Below are 24,252 nucleotides of genomic sequence, written 5' to 3'. Positions count from 1 at the left end.
AATACTTAAATCGCTAATATGTCTACTTGGAGATGGATTGCACAATAATCCCAAAGCCGTCTTTACACAACAAGGAGTTAAAATACTCTTATTACTATTTTATTTTTCGTTTATTGTTATGTGTCTCAACACAAAAAACAAACAAATTATTCCCTCATGCACACGTGACTGATACACGGTCACAGAGCATCGCAACCGAATTTGAGTCGTACTGATTGAACTCAGTGAGATTAGAATCGAACGCAAATTTTGTGTACACCAAACGGTGCTTCGGTAATGTTTATTGCGTTCGGCGTTGCGGTGACTGAAAGCATGTTTTAACGTTGTAAAGGATTTGGAACTAAGTTTGAAATTGCAAAATACACTAACACGTGTGCTGAGACAGCACGCATGGAAATTCAACCGAATTTCATAGCTTACGTTGATTTCTAAGGTATATACTTCAAACATCTTTTTATCGATGTGAACTTTTGTAAATGTGTGTTTGTGTGTGTGTGACCCCATACCAGCCTTTTGATTGGTTGTTTAGTTTGTTTAACCCTTGCGCCCAGTCGTTGTGAAACGTTGGCACCGTCCAGCCTAATGGCCGGCTCTGGTAGCCAACGTGCGTCACAATTCAGAATAGATCAAATAAACCGATTTCTTTGAAACCACTGCCACTACTTCTGAGTATTCGTTTAACTTAAGCACCTCGTCACGTACGCCTACTTGCAGCTTTCGGGATTATAGAGGCGATCGAAAGCTCATTGCTCCAGTGGTCGCCAGCAGCGATATTATACAATTATTCATAAGGTTGATTAATGTAGCGTAGCGAAAACTATAGAAGCAGTAAAGGTGATTAGTTAAATGCGAACCTTCACCGATTCCAGCTTTTAGAGATGGGTTAGAGTGTGTATGATTGTTTCTTCTTGAGTCGTGATAAGGTTTGTTCAAACGTTTTCCTCGTTCAAAGAGACATCAGCAAAAGTTATTGTCTAACTCACAATAACACGGATCACGATGGACCGATTTTTTTTCTACACAAGTGTTCACGCATTGTACGGTAGAATGGTGACGATTACACAACGATCGACAACAGATAAGCCCCAGCCAACCAAGCCGGATAACAACAGGATACGCACACGACAGAGCAATGCGCCATTCGTTAGAGTGGGCTTCATATGTTTTGGGCTAGTAACGTTTAGTTTCTAAAAGTGGTTATCGAATGTAGTCGCCTTCTGTAAGCATTGTCTTCTCCTGATCGTCACGATAGATATTTGAAACATATTCATCTAATTAGATGGCGCCTGTCAGCGTCTGAAATTAACTGCACCTATCAGGAAGTGAAACCATAAGCGTGCTGAACGAATGAAGGTTTGTTTCACAAATCCCTCGGCAGCGCAAATCTTTGCCTGCAACCTGTACAACGCATTATCGATGTATGATGTTAAATTTTGATTGAGTCAGCAATTCATCATCGTGAACAATTTGTTTTGTAGAGTGTAGGTAGCCGTTTAGTTTTAGAGGCATTTCAGAGGCTATTGTTAGTGTTAGATGAGTGTGCGTAAGGATTTCCGTCTACCATAGCTCTCTTCATTTCCCTTCAAATACGCCCAGTGGAGACGCCTTGTTCGAGCATGGAAATGGTATCCTTTAGACTACAAGGGTTTATGTATGTAGCTACTTTTATCCTGTATAGAACATAATAGCAGTGTATGATTTTTAAAGTACTTGTACCTTCCATCACTCTTGGTAGTGTCTAGCAAAACTTGCAGCCATTCAAGTTTTGCAAAAGAGACTATCAACTTGTTGCTTCCTGTTCACGTTCCGCGAGGAGTAGTCTCAGATGTTTGCACTAATTTATTCTACCGAAAAACGATTAAGCAATATACGTTTTTAATCATCATTTTCACAATAAAATTTTCAACGCTATTTTGGGTTTCATTATTTTAGACACAGACACAGTAGTGATCAGTTTTACTGCAGTGGAAAGTGTACCATCATCGATCTCGATAGCGCCTTTACATTCTTCGCACAGTAAAAACCAAAAAAACCGTTCGGCATTTCAATTTAGTTTTATCAACCAATGCACTAATAGTACGCGCATTAACGTCGTAGTGTTTTCCCATATTTTGGTCAGATTTTTCTGTAGCCCCTGTTCCTATTCACGCCTAACGCGCGAAAGGTGGTAGATAATGGTGTAACGATAAGATACTTTAAAGTGAAACAGTGTGAAACAATGGTTCATATTGTTTTTTTTTTGTCTTTTCATGCATAGATACAGTCAGCCAACATACCAACAACAGCCAGCACCCGGGCATCGTAGTTTCTAGTTCCGTCGGCATCGCATGGGATGCAAACCGGATGCCGGTGGTGCTCGTGACCCACCACGTTGCCAACACGTCGGAAGTCTTGCGGTGCGGTGCGGCTACGAACGATTCGGTCAATCGAACAGACGACGATGGCCATGTTTGACTGACCTGTCTACGTTTGTTGAATCGATAAATCTTGCCCTAAATTCGGCACATCGCAAAACCAACTAACCGTTGATCGGGGATGTCTTCTCGCGAGGCGAGTCGTCGAGGCCGTGTGGATTGTTCGATTGCAGCTGACTAGGTCGATTCCGGCGATTCCTTCGAGTGCCATCGCTCAAAACCCGTCAACCGGGAATGATCGCGCATCGCGATCCGAAACGACACCACTCGAAGTAATGGTCGGAACCGATTGACTTAGTATTTTGCAGGGAGTAATTATAGTGTTTTAAAATGTTTCGGTTTCTATAGTTAGAACCACGCGCGTGCGCCTGCTGGTACGGCTAAGGGTTAGTTTACGGTGTTTGAAGAGTAGATTTGTGAATATCGTTAGTTTTTTTTTTGGTTTTTTCACACGCTTTGCATACTTTATGCGTAATGCGATCTGCTGATGGTTATGGTTTAATTTCGTGTTCTCATCCTTTTGCATCGATTCGTTTTCTGTGCTTCGTTTAACAAGTGTGCTAGTCGCGTTAACCTGTTTCGCCAAATTATTGTGCTTTTACAGTTGCTTTCTGTTTTCTATCATCATCGTTTCAGTACTTTCAGCTGCGCCATTTGCGGACAAACGTTGGTCTTTACGTGCTATGATTTATATAAATTTGTTGTACGATTTTTTATCTCGTGCAACACTGCGGCCGTCAAATATGACGCCGCCTAAAATGATCCTGATCTCTTGGTTGTTTCAATTTTTGATTACTTTTTGTTATTAATGTTCAAATACCTTCGTTTACTATATGTACGTATGTGGGTGGATGTGGTCGTCCTCGGGCTTTGGAGTCGCTCCTTACTCGTCTTCCTCTTCGTTTTGGTAGGTTACGTACCGCACCGATGACCGTTCGCCAACAATGAGTGACTGTGAGTGCGAAAAAAAGAGTAAAATGTTTTAAATATGGTTGCTTCAATACTTAGACATACTGAAGTAGTATATACTCGTCGTAAACAGAACGGAGTCGTAGTAGCAAATAGGAGATCATCAACCTGAAGCCTGAGCACATATCTTAATAAAACGTAAAATTGCGTGAAACTGTAATAAACAAAAATATATGAAAATAATTAATAAACACAACAGTAAATAAACCATAAGAAATCATACTCACGCTGAAGTGAACCAAAGCAAATAAAAAAGATGCAAATAAAATTGGAAAACTCCCCCTTTTTATTCGGTTTAACGTAAGAGTTCTCTTACAAAGTACAGGGTACACGGTTGACGGGAGTTGGGAAGAAGTTCTTAAAATAAGCGTAAACTAAAAACATTACATCTCAAACACCACAATCCGATCCTAAACCTGGCAATGCTGTATACTTAGTGGATTGCTTTCGCTTAGTGGAGTGGACATTGGCACACACAAACTGTCGGCATTTACGGACTTTTAACTCTAAATGCACACAAAATCGATTGTCCGCAGCCGGACCAGAAAGAGAGAGAGAGGCTCTGAGTAAAATGTTTCCGATTTTGAGTCGATCGTTCGGCCAGAAAGTTGTTACAGTTTTGTCACACAATGTTCGCCTGCTGTAGGGTTGGGCACACTTGTCTCTTGGCTCGACTCAATCGTTGTACCGTTTCCGTTTACCGATTTTCCGTTCACGGTGGGTTGAGCGGTCACGCTGGCCACCGCCTGGCCCCCATTCGTCGTCGTCGTTGCCGTGGAGTGTCCGTTTTCGAGGGTTAACCCACCGTTGTCGATGCCGTTGCTTACCTTCTTTTCCTCCTTGGTCGGTGGCGCCCGGAGGAACGTCAGCAGTGGGGCGTAGGCGAAGCAGAGGATCGAAATACCCACCAGCATCCACTCGAAACCGATGGTGTTTACCAAGGTGCCGCTAGTGTTGGGCAAGGATGGTTGACGCGACACACATGGCGAAAGAAAAGTGTTTGAAGGAAACCGATAAATAAACAATTTTTGACAGTCTTCGACGTCAGCGACGATTCTCGAGGGGGGAAGATGCGCAAGAGCTTGAAAAGATCCTTACCTTAGAGCGGGCCCAATCGCAAAGCCTAGGCAGAACGCAACGTCGCCGATGGCGTACACACTACCGTACACGGCCGAGTGGCGAATGTCCACCAGGTAACCGAGCTCGGGCATCATGCACGAGTCCACCATGCCGATGGCGAAGCCAAGGCCAGCATTCGGCAGGATCAGGTGGTTGATTGAAGTGGCCATCGGAATCTGTGGCCATTTAGCGAAAGGTAAGAGAAAATTGCGAAATCCTACAGGCACGGTGACTTACGCAGAGCAAGCAGAGACCGATGATGACCAGTCCGAGCAGCGCGGCAAGCCAGCGCCCGATCCGGTGACCCAGCGGCCCGAACAGGTTCGTCCCGATCAGATAGCTAATGGAGGCGGGCAGAAAGGTGACGCCCTGTTCCCACCGGCTCGCGCCCATGTTGTCCATCATCCAGATCGGCAGCGAGGGTTCCAGCATCGCGATGCCCATATTGGCGAAGGTGATGGCTCCGGCCGCGATGATGATGTACGGATCGGTCACCAGCGCTTTTAAGGACGGCGGGTCCGACTCTTCGATCACGACCGAGGGCTGCAGCATGATCAGCTGCAACAGTCCATCGCCGAGGGCGAGCGCCGACAGCACGAGGAAGGGGGCCGATTTGCCCACAAACTCGTACATGATGCCACCGAACGGGGGGCCGATCAGAACGCCCAGGGCCAGGCCACCGAGTGCGATACCCATCGCGTTACCACGCTCCTTGTCGTCCGTGTATCGGTCCGCTAGCATACCCATGCCGGACACCGACGAACAGGACGAACCGATCCCCTGCAACGCTCTGGCCAAAAACAGCACCGAGTACGTTCTTCCGAATGCGAAGACTGAAGCGAATGGTAAAGGTTAGTAAAAGGTGGACATAAAAACGAAAGCTAATTGATGGTATTTTTTAATCCAGTTTTGCCTTGCATTGCATGTTTTCAGGCGCAGTTTATTTTCAGTATCTGAGAGCTTCATTAAAAACTCCCGAAGGTATGCAATCCGCAAATGCAAATAGATGCAACAAGAATGGTTCACTGAAATGTACTTACTCAAAGTGGATATAAACATAATGACGAACCCGGCAAACATCGGAATGCTGTAACCTATTCTGTGAATAAATTTTAAAACGTAAACGTTAATGCCCGAAAGCCGATCAACGACGCGGTCAGCGTTTGAGGCAACTTCGACCTTACTTGTGCGTCAGCGGTCCAACGATTGGGTTGGCCAGCAGCTGAACGAACGCCTTCGACGCAAACATAAGCCCAACCTCGACCGTTTCCTCCACCAGCTCCTTATGCCGTTCCTCCCGTTCCGCGTACCAGCTGGCATTGTCTACCGAGAGCAGAACCAGCAGAGTGACTAGTTAACGAAAACTGAAAACAGTGCTCCGGGTGCACCGGAGAACCTACCGTAACCTTGGGTGGTGATGTCGATTCCATTGTACGGGGTAGTCGATTCCTTCTCGCACGGTGACAGAGTGGTCGGTGGCGTTTTCGGGAAGCTGGCCAACGGTGCATCCGGGTGTCTGATGTCGTAAAGAAACTCGGGAATGATTGGCACTGGAAGGAGCAAAGGACCGGAAGCGATCGTTAAAAGTAGCACGACAGGCCAGCAGGCTGTCGTAAACGCGGTAGCCGGCAACACGGTCCACTATCGCTAATCGGTAGATTGATGTTCCGGATGGTGCCAAATGGAGGAGTTTATTACCGCGAACCGTGTAAGTCACATGAGCACATTTTGTGTGGACCACGGCTTTATGACGGAAAACATGGCGTGTTTCATGTTGCACACCGCTCAGTGCCACAGTGTCGGAAACTCTGCTCAACAAGTGAATCATCTCGTCGGGCACGGAGGCCAATCGCTGGTGGACACACGATGCTGGGGTCCGGCCCCGGAAGCCACGGACCATTTCCGGTGCACAAATATCGATGTCATCGTCTTGTTGGGTGCCTGGTGTCGATGTCGTTGCCGGGGCAGATAACGAAATCAGCGTGGCTCAGCCTGCAACGGCCGTAACCACGAACTAGACAACCAATCACAGACCAAAACCAAACTTGATGTAGCGACGACGACGACGATACCGAAAGCCGTCGACGTAGCCGAACGATGCGGTGGTTCTTCGTTCGCACCGAGAGTGGAGTAATTGAATTATCTTAGTTTTAAATGAAAGTTGAAATTAAACTGTCAATCTCCGTCGCTCGGGCGTACCCTTTGGAGGAACCGACCCAACCAGGAAGTAGCTGCCTACTCCACCGGCCACCAAATGTTGCGTACCGTTGACGATGTGAAAATGGGTAACTTCATTTGGTTTGTTAGTTTTCGATTGTGTAGTTCCTTGTCTCTTGTCGTAGCACCGTCTACAAACTTGCGCTCGAGTGGTAATAACTGCAAACAATCTGCTAATATGTCTACTCATCGTGAATCCTTGATAAATAGGCTATAGGCACCGGGATCCGTTTAGGTTTTTGTATTTTTGTTCAGCAAAAGTTCAGCCATTTGAATTGACGTCTTGCGTTATTTACAGCTCTTGAAGTGTATCGATCGACCGGCATTAGCAGCTCACATCAAACCCGCCTGATGTACCGGAAAGCAATTACCGATCAGCGTATCCGTTCTCGGGTGGCATAGATCTATGTTCGGTACCACTCCATGCTGACGCGAGGCAGCTCGGTGATGGCATCACCGTACCGAACCCTAAGATCAGAGACACAATCAGACTCACGATGATGAAAAGCAGGAAAACGTGAAGAAATGATGGCAGCACATGAAAGGGCGTACCATTTGGTAATTGAATAAATTTCGATGATTCAATTACGGCCGAACCAAGCTTTCAGGGCCCTGAGTCCTGCGTTGTGGCCAGGGTACCTATTCGTGCATCTCATCGGACCCGATACCGTCCGTACCTTCCTTTGGCGGCAGCAGCAGCAGACAAAGGTTGAAGACGGCCACGGTGGCCTACGCGGTGTAACGAACACTTTTCAACACTTCCCCGAGCCGAACGAAACCGGAGGGAGGTGGAATATTCGTAATTTACTCTCCAATGGGGGAAAACGTGGTGCCGTTTCCGGGACGGTTAGCACCAGCCCTCGGGATCTTTGAAGTAGCCCCATCACAGTGCAAGTGTCGGGGGCCGGCCCGTGAACGATAGTGGGGCCGAATCGATTTCTGAAAGGTAATTAATAGGCCAGAGAAAACGAGCCGCTCACTAAAGCGGAGAAGATCTTCCGTTGAAGCGTCCGGAGTTTTCGAGCGAAAATCCACCCAAGGGCGCGCCTTTTCGAGCGAAAAGGATTAGCTACAATTTGTTTCCGAGAATTGCTTTTCACACCAGAGACACACGCACACAGCCCGACCCCGCAGGGACAGTGTGGCCGGTGGCATGCCGGCCAATTAAATTACCCTTTTAACTCGTTTAGCCGTTAATGTACAAGAAATTAACAGCTTGTTGCTGGTGTTGGCTGGCCAGCATCGTGCCATCCTTCCGGGATGGGATTTCCGTTTAACTCCCGGTTTTCCCGGGGCGGACGGAAAACCCGGAGGCCCGGCAGAGTTGTCCGGGCCTGTGATAACAATTTGCAACACCACCACCGGAACACGAGCTGGGCGGTAATGGTGGGCGCGCCCAGGTTGTCGATTGTTTGCTGTTGGCGACCATTCTCTCTCTCTCTCTCTCTCTCTCTTGGTCCTTGGTATAGTGTTGTGTTGCGGACCCATTTGCCGTGTTTTTTTTGCCATTTGTGTCCTACTACTGGTTAGGTCTTGGTCTATTTATTTAAATTGCAATCAAAAGGTCCGGGTCCGGGCCAACACATTTCACTTAGCACTTGAAGCGGCCATACAAATAAACTGTTTAAAACATTATTATTTTGATTTTATAACACCAGAATGTAGTCGTTAATGTACCTTTCAATCTGTGAACTTAATTTCTATAAAACATTACTACATTAAGCTCGATTGTGTGCATTCTTCCAAAAGCATCTGCAGTTGCGGCACTTGACCGGGGCGCACCGTCCCAGCTCACTGGACAAGCTTTCGCCACCGTTCCGGTCACTGGACAAGAAATTGGTACATAATTGGGTTTTGTTTTCACCGGTTCCGGGTGCCCGAGCTCGAGCATGAAAATCTAATAGTGGGAAAACATCGGCATCGCCACGGCAGCAGCGCTAACTAGTGCCGGGGCCAGTGCGAAATTAATGCAATCAGTTTCGAGAGGAGCGCACAGGTTTCTAACAAGTGAAACCTGTTAGTTCTAACATTTATCAGTTGCTCTACGGCGGCCAGTTAAGGCTGAAAGTAAGTGGCGAAAATTAGTCACAATTATTGCACGGTTCGCCGAAAGTGCACCAGCTCCGTTACATCCGTAAAAAAATGGAATGTTGTAATGTTTACATTAACTACCACTCAACCACTCACTCATTTATCGAAACCGGTCCGGAAACCGGTCAAGTAAAATGTATTTAAATCTAGTTCAAGTTATAAAACGTAAGACATAAGTAGCTAATGTTTACTCTATTTAAATGTTATGAAACAAATAAATAACGTAAAAATGCGATTTGGTTTATAAAGTTGGATATAGTTTATCAAATCCGGAACTAATTTCTGTTAATGCTGTCGGTTAACGCAAACATTGTGCGATTATCCTGAACAAAACCAGTTCGAAACCATTCAGATAAACCATTTTCAATGGAACGAGACTTTCAAATACTGTCCATTTGACATCTTCATCTTCCGGAACGTCTCGGCATCTGCACCCGGCCCGACCACACGCCAGTGGAATGTGTCGCCAATGTCGGCGGAAAATAGTGCCGGAAGCCAATACACACGCGCGTCCCACAACCGTCGTCATTTTGTGGCATTCCTTTGCCCGACATTGCTCCGGGTCTGCATACCGTAAATCGTCGTCACTGCGAATAACAATGCCAAATTAAACCAATGACGGTAAACCGTTGTGGTAAATTATAAATGATTTCCTCTCGGTGCCCGGTTCGCTGCCCGGACCCGGCCAGGGCCTTGAGTCGTGACATTTGTCGTCATCCTTTCGGCGGCGTGCGTCTACTTGCGAACTACACCGTTCCGCGTTCGCAGCACCATGCTTAAGCACCGTAAGGGCCACTAACGAGTCCGCTGAGTCCTTCGAGGGTCCTCTTTCGTTCGGTACCGGACGACGGCGCCCGGCGGGCCGTGTGTCTGACGGTGACCGACTTTGTCATTATCGCTACGGAGCCGCGCGCGAGTGGTGAAAAATGCCCGTTTGAGTCTCCCTTTGATTTGTTGTCAAACAGATTGCCGTGACAGAAGTGGATCTACCGGGCCACCGAGAGTTAGTAACAACCCGAACAAGTGGACAAATAGCAAAGTCGTCTGCGGTGTGTGCGATACTTTCGAGGGCCCGAAACGGAGGAGAGCAGAAAAACAAACGGAACCGAAATACGTGAGCCGAACTGTACTAACCGCAAGAAGTGGAACAACGCTTTAAGCGGCCGAAGTACGGCAACTGGTAGACCCATTGTTGACAGGCAGCCAAGCCGTTACTAGTTTACGTCCAATTTTGGGGAAGTATAGGGCGTCACTGATGGTCCTCGCCGATAATCTCTGGCACTGGCAAAGGGATGCTGCTGGTGGTTAGATTACTTCACGGCCTTAACTCCTTGGCAGGGTTTTAGTTTCGCTGTTTGCAGGCTATCTCGCTCTGCCATCAGCACACAAAGGCACGCTTCGATCGTTTACTTTTTAATGAAACGTCAAAACCAGTCCATATGACAGTCCGATTTTGATGCACTCTTCCAGCAAACACATTTCCTTTGATAAACTACCGGTCCGTTACCGGGATGGTAGATAGAGCAGGGTTATTATTTAAAAAAAGCAACCCCTCTGCATCCGTTGTAAATCTATTGCCGTCGCTTCCGGCAGCCCGGAAAGTCCCGGGCCGGGGGGTACGGACTTCGTCCGACTTCAAAAGGGCAGCTTCCCGACGGTTTGCTTATTACTTATGGCTGTGTGACAGATACCGTACCGATTAGTCATCACACACGCACCCGTATTCCCGGTGCCGGAGCACACTCTGTCGCAAAACATACGTATGCTTTCAGGGCGATAAAGCGAACGGAACAATGGGCAATATTATCACGTCCCTCGAAGTTATATGGTGATTAAGACATTATAAAGCACCCCAAACGACACAGCTTTTCCATTCGGAGCACACTTTTCGCAATCTCGGGGTTGTCTTCTGCTGCCGCCTCAGCCGCCGCCTGCGTGGACTGCTAGTGGAGATGTGGGTTTTTGCCACTTGGTGCGGCTTAACTTACTTACTTGCCGACGTCGGTCCTGTTGAGACTGGCTCGGGCTCTGCCAGCCGACGGACGGACCAGACGGAGTGCTTTCAGGCAGCGAAACGTGCCAACGAGCACGATACGGCTGAAACATATACGGTGGCCGGAAGCCAGGAACGGTATCTTTAAGGGTTGGCCCTCTTTTTTCTTCTTTCCCGCACACCGTTGGCCACTTGTTGATAAATTTTGTTGTGGGCTGGCCCCGTTCTCGAGTGCCAAAAGTAATCTTTCACAACGCCGTTCACAGCTCGCATCTCCAATTCTAATGGCGATTCTGATGCGATGCGGGACCTACCCTCATTATCGGTATAATCCACAAGTTAGAACTCACAGGCAGGACTCACGCGCCACTAGGCGCCTCCATTTCCACACACGCACACACATACAAGGCGCTGACAGGGTCTCGGCACCGGAAGAACTTAAGTAAACCGCATTTTCAGCTCACTGACTCCGGGCCGCGCGGGCTATCCGTTCCATCCGTACGGTCGAAGTACGGTGCTTTCACACACGTTAACGAGTTGGCACCCGGCAAGGATTCGATTTGAGTTGACCATTTCCACAGCGGAGCCCCCCGAACGGAACGGAACACGCACGCAAGAAGGATAAACACGCGGCAAACGACGGAAGTCGGCGTGGCCGTGATTCATTGTCACTGGTGGTGCTCCGTTTTTTCTTTGCCCAACCAATCGGTAATGGCTGCTAATCGGAAAATTATGTTGCCTTCGTTCCGTGTGTAACAGAGCCCCACGGTGGGGCGTTTGATGGCTGGCAACTGGAACGATTGGAAGTGAACCGTGTGCTTGAACGGTGGGCCGACAGATCGCCGAGGATCTGTCTTTTACTTTTCGTTATTTTCACATTCACCGATGGTTTGAGATAATCTTATGGGAAGGTTTCAGTTGTTGTGAAATAAATGAACAACTGAAACGTTTTCAGCCTTACTTACGTTAAGCTTACTAAAATGTAATTGTTAATTAATTTAAAGGGCATGTGTGACTAAAATAACTTAATTATATAAAATACTAAAACAGAAACATAAAATAAACCTAAAAATCCACAGAACCTCACAGGACCGCACAATTAAAGCATACCAATAAAACTCCAAAGATAGATAAAGGAATAAACAAGGAAAACGAAAGAACCATATTTAATATGTGTGCTCTACAGAAAACAAAAGTGTAAAACGTAATTATGCTTAAACAAATAGAACAACACATCGCCACCTCACAGAGTGGGTACAAATTGTCACATCAAATCAAAATTAAATTAACATCGACAACCATCAATGGCGGGTCAATTCGTCCCAGCATGTTTTGTGTCCGTTCGGCTTTCGGTTTGCGAAGGTGAGCTGAGGAGGGACCAACAAACGCCTCACACGCAGCGCTTGCCCGGCCGGATGTGAAGCACTCCATCAAAAATTGACCCACTTCTGTTGGCCCTGTGTGTGACATTTTTCGAATCAAACACACACACACGCGGGCAGGAGAGAGAGAAACCGAAGGATGATTAATAACGCTTTGTATCGATCAGATCAGGCTCCACCGATTGGGCAGCCCTCTGTCACCGGCAGGCGATGGCCTTCCGTCACGGGCGACTTCAAATGGATTCAAATATATATAAAAAAACCTTCATCCTGCCACAACGGTTCAGGGATCAAATGGGCAGGACAGAAACCGGGAACCCGGGCGAGTGCCGGAATCGAACATGTAGTGTTTTATTTCCCCCTATTTACTCCCAGCACTACACGCGCAACACACGCAAACTTCCGGTTGCATAAAATCAGCAAATAATTTAATACACCGTGATCCGTGGCCGACCATTCGCTGTAAGCGTTCGCGAGCCGCGTGTTTTATGGTGTTCCCCAAATTTCGGGAGACCCTTTTTATCTTCGAATCGGGCAGCTCCGACCGGCAATCGGCTCGAGTGTGGGTTCGAGTGGTTCGGGGCGGCCACGGAACACGGCCGGTCCAGTGGTTCACCCTTTTTTTTGCAATCGGATGTTTCGCATACATGAAATACGACTCTCGGTGGAGTGCGCTGCGCTCGTCCGTAATGGATGTCGGTGATACATTTAGCCTCGGAGGCCCCTCCGTTCGAGGGTCAACATCGTGGTGGTCATCGCGCATACGTGGTACTTAAGTGAGTGAGACAGAGAGAGAGGGGCGGGGGGCGGGGGGCGTTATCCGCATCTGGGCGGATTATCTTACACCGGGACCGTCCCGAGCCGAGGGTTGAATTAACGGTTTGTGCGGTACGTGCGATAACTCGCCCGCCGGAAAAGTGTCCACCAGTTGAGCTGGGTCTGACTTATCCACGAAAATGGAGGCCCCCGGTATGGGTGAAGTAAATAACCCTCATAGAACTGTAAAATTGATTGCGTTTTGTGGTTTGTAAGCCCCATTTGCGTACGCGTTTTCTGCCCAACAAGGACTGCACGCGAATGTGGAACACCACCACGGGGCGCTGATATGGACGGAAGTGTAAATCACATTTTGCGGGAGATACCCAATTCTAAAACCCTTTCGTTTCAATTGACACTCTTCGGGGAGCATAATTATGTTATTAACCCACTCTGCTGCAGCCGCATTACCATTGTCGTGCTTTCGAAACAATGAAGCTGCTACTTGCTCACCACACATTGTAGCTAAAGGACGTTCCCGACTAAAAGGACGCAGCCTTGAACTCAACCGGTGGTTGCCGTTTCCGGGCACCAATCCGGTCGCCGGCATCCTTTTGGTCCCGACGTCGCCGCCCGTCGTGCACATCCGTTCACGCTGCATGCGAGATGAATGCAACAAGTTGGAGGTGAATGAGTGTCGGGAACGACAAAAAAGAACATCGGACTTCTTGGTCGGCACCGCACTTGAGGCCACACCATTGTTGGCCACACTGCTGGTGGTGGTTTTTATGCGAGTAGCTGTTTCCGTATGATTTATCCTCGGTTCAACTCGTTCGCAACCATTGCTAGATCCTTTGCAGCTTGCAGCAGCGTGCATAGGATTGAGCAGTTCTCCGTACCAGAACCAGAACAAGCAAAGCCACTCCCGACGTCGAGTTTGGTTAGTGCATTAAGAGTTTTGTGTTAAGTATTACTTGATGATTTTCTACTCGGCTTAGTACAATTCGTCCTCCACCCGGGGGAATGTGCAGCAACCAATTCGTGGAATTTGGTGGCCCATTATTTTACATTCAGTCGAGAAAACGTAGGGCAATAAATCGTGCGCCCGTGGAAGATGTTAAGGAGCCACGACACTGCATAGCGAAGCACTGCCGGAGGCGCACAAAGTGAAAAGTAATTTGAGTGAACCGCGTCGTCTGCAACCGTCACCGGATTGTGGCCCGATTCCGGCATGAAAATGGTTCCGTTTTGCCATTTCCGGTCCGGACCCGGGCTTGGGATTGAAAGGGCAGATCCGCAGCAGCAAAGTGCCTCCGAGGCGAAGGCGAATCATTTTACTTAACGGAAAGCGGACCCGCGCGGACGATTAGGAGTTGCCTTAGGGAGAAGGCAGCGGGATAAAGCTGGATGAGCACTTGCCATGATGAAAGGAGCTCGAAAATTACCCTTAAAGAAACAAATTTTGCAATATTAGCGTGCCTTTTCTTCGCGCTTTCCTTAGCTTTGCCTTTTTGGTGGCAAAATTGGCCACAATTCTTGCAATTCACTGTGCGAAGAAGACAGAACCACGGTGGCTAAGGAAGCTTGAAAACAATGGTCACATTCAATCTAACTCTATCTTCAAGACACGGATTCCCAAAGTGGATATTTAGTACTGCCATCATTCATCATTCTCTAAGTCTGCGGTTAAATAGGAGTTTTCCAAATGAATAGGGAACCAACCTTTTCTTATCTGACAATTGTTATAGAAGACACTACCTTAGCAAAGTCGCTAATGGGCCCGCTTGAGAATTCCTCTTCTTCTATTGAACTGTGCCGTGCATCCTCCAGTGGATTGTATTACTTCAAAAGAAAACCTAACCACAAACAATCCGCTGGTGGAGTGATTCATCGTCATCCGCGTGGACGACTTTATCCTTGCTGTTGATTACTTTATTAGTAGGCGTTTGCGTTTCGCTGTCAGACGACTGTGATAGGCGAAGCTCTCCGTTTCCCTCCGAGCGGGAGTGAAGCAAATTTTCACTCAAGAGTGCCATGATGGAGTGAAAACCATTACGCGAACGTCGTCGCCGCTCAACGACAATTTCCGCTATTTTTGCTTTCTCCCGCTCTCTCTCTCTCTCTCTCTCTTTCACTTAATGGTTTCCTGCAGCTGATGTGTAATTAACTAAATGCTACTTTAGCCGGTAGCCGGCGGATCGCTGCTCGCAAAAAAAAATCGTTAAATGGGCAAAAATGGGAAAAGTTTCCGGTTCTAGTCCCGGTGTAGAGTGCTCCGGCCTCTCGAGAGGAGCTTAAGAAATCAATATCGATCTATCAATCCATGCGTAAATGATCGCTGGCGGGGGAAAGGTTTGCGGGAAGCGATTGTGGTTTATGGTTGAATTTGTAATTTTACCACGCCGCCTACATTGACACTCAAGGATGACAAGGGACGGGAACAACTACTATCGCTTGACAGCGTCTATTGCGCGTGAGATGAAAAGAATTCTACCCAGCCAATTTTGAAGTTTCCCGAACCCACTTGATTTTAAAAAAGGACAAAAATCATCTATTAAATTAATTAAAACTGTTTCAAGGGATGCCCTTGGTGATGTTGTTGTTATTATCCTTTCAGAGATTTTGAGAGTGGAGCTTCTTTCATCTTTTTAGGGGGTTTGTTGGTTTGTTGATTATGTATCTTATATTTTCTGATTCGTTTACGCGAAACATTAATCTAACCTGCGACCAAGTGATTAGGATCAGAGTCGTTCAGGTCGGTATCGTTTATACCTATAAGTTGTAGAAAGCTTACATTATAGTTGGAAATTGTTGGGCCAATATGTGTTAGGATTAGGACAGCCAGACAGTCAATAAACGTATGGACTGTGCCGGGCGAATATATTTCTGAAAGGCTTTTTTTTGCTATATCTTGTAATCGTTTACCAAAGTATGAACTTGGAATAGTTATCAAACAAAGCACCCATATGGGAATGTCCTGGATTAAGTCTCAGAGTATGCAGCAGCATGGAAAATCGGAATAAATTTTTTGTAGAAATAGTGTACACACGAAACACACGTCAAATTCGTACTGTTTCCACTCTATCGTGTTTGCTGGAAGTGATTTAAGGCACACCAAATGTTGACACACTTTAAACACGATCAATTCGATACCCTCGATACGAAGCCCAACAATATTGTGATTGGAATTGTTCAAGTAAAGAAAATTAGCCACAGTAACTGCAGACGATTTCTACTTACCAACGACGGTCAGCAGCATATTGTCGAGCAGGAGTGCGATGGCGACGATGACGAGCACCAGTTTCCGCGAGCCGCGCCATCTTAGCACGTTGTTCTTGAGCGAGGCCCACGAGCCGGGTGGCGGAAGTTTCGGCGACGTGCAGTGGTTGGTGCCGGTGCCGGTACTGCTGCTGTTGGGTCCCTGACCGTTGCCCTCCGAGACCGTTGCTTGCATTGCAGCTTACTCAACCACCGGGGGCTACCGTGGAGCCGAAAACCGAAAATGCCCCGTCGTCGTTGTTCGGTCCCATTTACATCCCCGCGGCGGCGGCGATGGTCGAGAGGGGCGTGGCGTGACCGGAAACGGAACAGAGAGAACAGAGATTGAAAATGAAAAGCGGATTACCTTCGGGCGCCACCATTGCGGTAGCCCTGGCGTGCCAGCTAGTGAACGGGAAAATGTAGCGGACGGATCAAAGCCGTCGGCCAAGATTATAGTGCTCCAAGTCCGGGTTGGTCGGAGCCGGGTCCTGTTTTCCTTTTTTGCAAAGAAAATCGTGAGCAAAAAATGTGGCACACAGTTAAGTGAGACGTTTCCGCAGGGAGTCTCGCGTCCGTTCGCCGAACCGCAGACCGGAACGGGACGATGATTAGGATTGTTGTCCGTAATGCTGCGACCAATATTACGCAGCAGACTTGCAGACTTGTCGTACAGCAATTGGAAAGCCATCTTTCCGCGACCGATGTTTCATGATTTCCCAAGGCGACACTTTTATTTCCACCGTCGCACGGGCCACGGCAGGCAACGCGAGGGAAGGGACGGGTCCGCCGGGACACACAAGGAGGGCTTCTTCGGCGAAAAGCACTTTCGTCGCGAAGTGAAATGATCTGATAAATTATGTCGCAGCTAATGTCGTTGGTGAACCGTTTCGAAATCAATTGGTAATTTCCACGGCACTTAGCGTCCATCGCGGGTCCTGTATTGCGTAGAGCAATATGCAGATGGAATGAATACTTTATGCTAATATTCACTTTTTTACATCAGTTCAAATACCACCATCGTTTCAAGTACCAGTAGGACCGTCCGGAAGGATTCAGATTGGCTATTTTTGGAAGCTCCATGCTATTTTTGAACAACCCGCATCTAATCCGGCACTTCGGGGCGTGTTTGAACAATTCCAGGAATTGGTGAGGATGGCCACAAACAGGACCCACTTGTCAACCAAACGAGACAAAGTGTATGAGTAACATGCGTCATCTTCTATCCTTATTCGTCCTATCCTTAGGTTTGTGTTTATTCAATCTTTCAATTAGCTTATTTGTGTAAAATGTACACTGTGCGATGTACGATGTCCACTCGATGGCCTTTTACTTTGTAGACCGTAATTTGTTTTGAGAGTCATTTTCTCAACCTAAACCCTCACTTCTAATCACACTTTCACAATGTATTAACCGATTTTTAATGCACTGTACCACGCGATGGTTTCGATAAAAGCGGATGATCAGGGTTTAGGATTAGCTCCGATTTCTTTATATCCATTGCACCTGATATTTCCGAGGAAACATATCACTACTAATGCTGTCACGTGTTCAGGATACGTCGTCGCTACCACTATCTCGGCCACCATTATTTGAAAAAAGAGTGTCTCATTTCATTAAAACACTATCAATCGCGTGCTCGAAAAAGGAGTTTTGTTCCAAATGAAATAGTTTATGGTTCATCAGCATCCGATTGCTGTCTTCAAAACGATATTTTTAAAAGTTTTCAATAATGCCGCGGATCGTGGGCGATTTTGAAGACATAACGACCATCGCTGGGAAAACCAATGCAGATAATCTCGCGAGTATAGTGTTTCCAACGAATTAGTTGCAAGGTAAAGTTACCCTATAATGTTACTTTGTAGTTCCCTTGTCCTTGTCCGGTTGGAATCGTCGTTGTCTGAACCGCATCTAACTAGGCTGAGCTCCTATGCCCGTTTTCACTTCTTAAGTATTCCACAGATCACTACCCACGGAGGGATCGCTGCCATTTCGCTGACATTGACCGTACGCTCGGGCCCCCACACGAGCGTAGAGCAACAGGTTAGGGCCAAGGAGGCACATGATGCATCACTTTTCCCAAAGTGCGAAATTTCCTTGAGCTTGCCATCCCCCGGACTCTGCATTCATAATCCCACCCCCAGAACGGCCTTGTCGTTGGGGCCCACTTAGCAGTGCTTAGGGGCCCCCCCTGAGGGTCTTAGTATGTCGCGTTTCTCTCTCTCTCTCTCTCTGGCTGGCTGGTTGGTCGGCTGGCTGACCGGCCATCAGCCGGGTTGGCGGGGTAGAGATTCTGATCTACTGTGAACCGTGCGGCGTGTGGCAACAGATGATTGAGCGGCTGATGAGCGCGGCACATGCTCACTGACTCCGAGTGCAAGTTGCAAGTTGCAAGTTTGCCGTGGCGCAGAACGCGGCCAGCCGGTCACGTGCTAATCGAGCCCGGCGATGGTGGTGGTGGTGGTGGCCGTGGCCAATGAATGTCACCGGTCCCCGGGTCGGCTTACCGCCAGTAGGTGAGACGAAATGGCCCGTTATTAGATTGTGTTTCAGAGCGCGGGGTAACCGTACACGGCCACCGCGGCAAACGACGTGAGTCTCTGCCAACTCGTTGGCGTACTCGGCACGGGCTGATTCCATTGCGCCAACTTCCTCATTTCTGGCAATTAAGCACCGGACCCGTACCGAAACGATCTCGCTAACCCGAGCACTCTAGAGGGAGCCCCGCCGAGTTCCTGGTCGGCTGCTGGTGGATCCATTTTCCGGGTGCTTCCGGTTCACGAACGCGAGGTGGAGGTGGATCCCGTTTTAATAGGATTTTTAACAAAACACCAATTATCGCCGTTAATTGTTCACGTTGCTAGTCACTTTTTTTGTCGTGGCGATCCGTCACGTCCCAGAATCCCGATGCAAATAGCACCGGAGAAGGGGAAAGTACACACCCGCCCACCCGGACCCCGGACAAGTGCAACAAGTTCCACCGGCAAATCATCATAAATCACCTTCCAGGCAACGAGCAAGATTTTTTTCGCAACACTTGACGCCACGCGAGGCTTTCGGGACGGGACGTTTGCATTATTTGAAGAAGGTTGATGATGCTTTACTTTGTGGCACACCTTAAGGCGTAAAAAGATTGCCCAATTCCCCTGACGCTTGTTTACGCTTCACTTTCGGTCCAACGGAACCACGGCCCCAAAGATACACGACAATGTTAACACTCGAGTGCGAACGAAGGTCGAAGGTTGGCCAGAGTTGGACCAGAGTGCGTTCCCCTTCGAGCTGCGTTTAGGGAATGAATTTCTCGACTTTCTGGCAACATTTTGCATTACCTTCTGTAGCAATAGATAGGACTCGCGTTCACCACGCGGGCTTTCGGGGGCCACAATTCACAACACTACACAGCCTACAGAGCCCGATGGCGGCTATCCATCAATCAGTTAAGCACACAAGTGAGCTCCAGCGCGATCACCAGCGAAAGCGAAGCAAGAAAAAAAAAGCCCGATCGAAATTGGAAGTTTACACAGGTGGCCCGAAACACGTGGCCGAAGGGTTCCCTATTTCGCCGCCGATACGTCGAGGTATTAATTTAATCGAACGCTACTAATGAGTCCGCCAAACACTAGTTACGGTTGTGATTAAAAGTAGAGTTATCCACGCGAAACTAAGTTCTTGAAACCAGCCACAAATGCGGAGCAGAAACCGATCGGCGGACCTCGAACCTGGCGAAGGTGTTGTGTAGACGCGACGCTCTCCGCACGGTTCGCCAAGAACAACTAACAAAACAAATTTCTTCTGAGAAGCCGCGGACGCCCGCGCCGTCTTATCGTGCGCGCTCTCTAACACTTGGCCCACGGAACCACACACACCGGTTAGTGTGTGTGTGTGTGCGCCATAAGACAGCGCATCCCAAGGCGCGTACGCACGCACCACATGTTGCCAACAATTTGAGACACGAGGAACGGGGTACCTGCCGGGTCCTTGAGGCTGGCGGCGACGGACCTCCTGGCGGGTCCTGGCATCTTCTGCGGTGCGTGTATGTGTGCAGCCGAATAGTGGGAAAGAGGCGCGCTGCAACTTCGCTTTCGTTTTCGAGCTCCGGAATTCGGTTCTCGGGAGTCAGTTTTGGCGGTTTGACGCTTGGCTCGTGCTTCAAATTCTCGTCCGGCATTCAGGAAGGCTTCGGCACAGTGCGTCTCCGTGAATCGATGGTCTGTGGACAATCTTCAAATTCAAACGCCCATGAGCCTGTGGATCTAGCTGTCTAGGTACCTGTGAAAATTGGACAGTTTAGACAAATGTTTGGGCACAACCTTCCGCGGTGGTACGTGACACCGTTTCCTGTTCAGGTATTTCATGTTTTCGAAATTGGCTTAAGATTTGGCCGAGAAGAAATAACAGGTTAAATGGTAATCTCGTGATACGAACGCCAGTAAAGGGATCTTGTCTTCGTTTCATTCACTCAGCCTACTGCAATTGCCTTTGGTAGCTCATCTTTTGCTTTCAAATTGCTTGGCCTCATTGATAAGTTGGCCTCAAGTTTTGCATTGACCGAAGACTTATGACACGTTGGTGACGCGTTTCGTTGGCCGGCACTGTTACGGAGGCTTCTTCCAACATCCCGACGGCATTTCTCTTTCGAGAACCCAAACTAATGCGATACCCGAGCCTCCACCAACTAACCGTCACCGGGTAGGAGAACCTGTTTTTGGGGGCCTTTTACTTCTTTGCCTCTTGTTTGATCTTGTTTCCTTTAATTTTAGGTGTTGCTCTTTTGACTCTCCTCCGGTTGACCTGCGCCAAAGGCACGTTCCCGGTTTTTTTTTCGGGACCCTGTGTCTCCCGTTGCCTGTGGATCACGCTTATCGACAGCATCAGGCGATGGGCAGAATTCTTCTTCGCGCTCTGCGCCTTACGACGCCAGCTACCGCCCTTTTCCGCGTATGTTCGGCCTCATTATTGAGGGGCCCGTCTGTGACGGACCATCTGCGAAAACATGCGATTTCTTGAAAGATACCTTTTTTATCGTGCATTTGGCGCGTTTGCAGTGGGATCTGATGGGATCACCGTGCGGGTTTGGTGCTCCCGCCGTTACGAAACGTTCCATATGATTGAATACTAGTGGGGGGGAGGATACCGCCCTTCCTGAGGATCCCCTACTGGAGCCTGGTACCAGTTCTGTTCTGGTTCTTTTTTCCACTCACCTGCCAGCCTACCTGCTGTCTGTGTGGGGTTTTAATAATGGCGTTCTTATGCAAACGTGCCGAGATTTGTGGCGCGTAACGTGCTTCGAGATCCGCTTGAGCCCACGTTCACTTGAAACACGAGCTCACGACCGAATCCTTCGACAAATGGCAAGACAAAGCCCAGCTTCAACGTCACCTGCTAACGCCCAAAGACCTTTGCGAAGGTGAAGAATCGAATCAAAATGCATCGATCAGTGATAGCAACCGGATACCCCGTAAGGGGCCATTAATAACGTTAGGCATCTTCCAGCACGATAGCTACCGGGCGCGCGAGAGTGCATTACAGACATGGGCAGATAATGAAGACATTGGGGCATAGGTGCAAAATGGAGTTCTCACGCACGCACGAGCAACAATTTGCCACACATTAGCAGCAGCCCAAGACCACGGTCAGGGAGAAAAACGCGCGTCTTTACCTAGACCTACTGCGCCCGGGGTTCGCACCAAGAGTGCCCCAACGGTCTTGGGAACCTAGAGTCTCGCTGTTACGCCGATTGATGTCGATCTGTTTAGGCATTAATTGGATGTTTTAGTGCACTGGGCAATATTTCAGTGCCAGTGCCGGGTTTGCGGCATAATACAAAATTGTAAACTTTTTTATTTTTAATGCTATCGAGACAGGACACTTAATGACCGCCAGAGCGTCCGAGAAAACCTTTGCAGTAGAATTAATAGTTATGTGGAACCTTCTTCTCATTTAACATTTATAAATATTTAATACCTTGATACTTCCTTTAATCGCTACATCCTTTCGCTATTTTAGGATCGCACTAAACATTGCCTAAAGTTATTTTAATTTTCCAGCACACCGCATACAATTCAATTATGGAACTGAAAGCAAAAGTGTGACAAGGAGTCACATGTATTCGTACATCTTTTGTGTGTCTGTTGGCATTTTATGCTTCAATTCAATAAACAACCACGCGCTTGTGTTGTAACGATAAGAAAATGCGGTTAAGATGATGACGGCCAATATAATGCCCCAGATCGTGGTAATCGCAAGTCGGCAAGGCACACAGCATCCTGGGAAAAATTAGAAACCGATTTCTCCGACGCCAACTACCACAGCTTAAAAGATTTAACCACAGCAGCCCCTCACAGTTACCATGGCAACAACATGGGGTGTTGCCTTCTTTCCGGATGGTTCTGTCCGATGAACATTAAGAGCCACAAATCGTCCACGGCATTGAGGGATTCGAGACATTGATTTTCCAGAGTTTGGACCTATTTCTTCACAGCCATTTTTGGTCAGCGTTGTGCACCAGGCGTTACATTTATTGATGTAGTTTTAGCACTAGGTAGTACCTTTTTCGTTTATTGTTTTAGCTGAAGACAGCTTAATATTGCGAACAATGTAAACGCAGTAAAGGACATTGGGTATGGTTGTGCAACGGTTTTTTCCTCTTTTTTCAATTACTTTCATACACTACGTCGAATTAGAGAGTAGAATATGTACTTGGAAGCATTGGAAGAACTCGGGAACAAAGTTATTCGTTAATTTTCCCTCAAGCCTTCGATAAACAATTTTTTAAAATAAAACTCTTCCAATAACCAGATTTTAGAAAACAACTGACTGACGAACGAGTTCATTAGCGATGGCTTTACCTAATACCCAAGGCCAAACAAGGATGATTTTTCTGCAAGACTTACAAAACTGCCCGAAATAAGGTACTTACACGACTTACGGTTGCGTGGCGGCCGTCGGGAAGGGACGTAAATGAACCGGAAAAGTGAACGCACGCCGTGTCACTTCATCTTTGAACTCAACTCGCTCCGGGAACACTGTGCAGCGGCACCGGCGGAAGCAGTACCGACGGCCACGGGGGACGCTCTCCGGTATCGCGGACGAAGCCGGACCGGTTGACGGCTTTCCGTTTCTTTGGGGCCGTTTCCCTTTCCCACACTTCGGGGCAGCCGCCTCGGGGCACCACTTGGCTTCCGTCTGGCAACTTGTCACTGGTCTTCACCCGAATGGGGTTCGCACTGATTCAGAATCTTAACGGCCCTTCCGCTACAGGGGGCATCCGTGGGGAGTTTGGCGTTAGGAATTAGGAGTCAGCGAGAAGGTAGCCCCGGAATCTGCACAGAAACGCGCGCGCCCCGTTTTCTGCTTCTGTTTGGATTCCGGTTTTCGCGTCGGCAACCTTCTTTAGCGTATCCTACGAAGTCCGCGAACGCGCGCGCGGTCGAACCAAGGAGCCGGGAAATGCAAAGATGGAATCGTACCCTATTTTTTGCGCGAGAGCAAGCGAGAGAAATGTTTGAAAAAACAAAAAACGCTGAGTAGCTACACGTGTAGTCGCGCGAGAGTTCGGCTCCCGCAAACTGGAGCTGGATTTGGACAGAGCGATGACGCAAAAATTGGCGCTTTTTTTTGGGGGTGGAACAAAAGACCGCAGACCGCGACCGGGTTTTTCGGGGAGGGGGAAAAAACCTGTCGACTGGCAAATATTAATAACACAAAATATTGTCCCACACTCGTACCTCACTCGGCCGGACACCGACACCGAACACTCGCAACCCCGGGGTGGACACGCACAGAGATCACAGATGCCCCGCGAACAGAAGCAACTTGTCCGATTCCCGTCAGCCCACCGGAAGGGTGCGTGAAGAGATTCCTTCCTCGCTCGGTTCTCGGTCTCGGTGGACAGTCTTGGGAGCGTCGACTAAACCCCGTAGAACCATGCCCAGCCACGACGAGATCCACTCGCGTACTGACGGACGCTGGAGCCTAGCGGACACTGATTTCGTGTCCTGACGAGTCGGCGTCGGGATTCCGCTCTCTCGCAGTTCCGGTCGGGACGACCGTA

General features: G+C 48.2%; 1 protein-coding gene across 1 annotated transcript; it reads right to left on the bottom strand.

The window, feature by feature from the left end:
• Window positions 1–3,744: 3,744 nt before the first annotated feature.
• On the bottom strand, window positions 3,745–19,581 carry LOC128272544 (synaptic vesicular amine transporter-like). Its single transcript, XM_053010370.1, has 8 exons — window positions 19,529–19,581; window positions 16,182–16,419; window positions 5,903–6,052; window positions 5,687–5,825; window positions 5,543–5,601; window positions 4,740–5,335; window positions 4,482–4,678; window positions 3,745–4,331 (listed from the first exon to the last, which is right to left on the bottom strand). Exons 2-8 carry the CDS (start codon window positions 16,393–16,395, stop codon window positions 3,995–3,997), a joined length of 1,692 nt encoding a protein of 563 aa, XP_052866330.1. The 5' UTR covers window positions 16,396–16,419; window positions 19,529–19,581; the 3' UTR covers window positions 3,745–3,994.
• Window positions 19,582–24,252: the final 4,671 nt, after the last annotated feature.

The sequence above is a fragment of the Anopheles cruzii genome, chromosome 3 (assembly GCF_943734635.1).
Source record: "Anopheles cruzii chromosome 3, idAnoCruzAS_RS32_06, whole genome shotgun sequence".
NCBI lineage: Eukaryota > Metazoa > Arthropoda > Insecta > Diptera > Culicidae > Anopheles > Anopheles cruzii.
The sequence above is the reverse complement of the archived record's forward strand: the minus strand, read 5'-3'. Positions and strand labels throughout refer to the sequence as shown.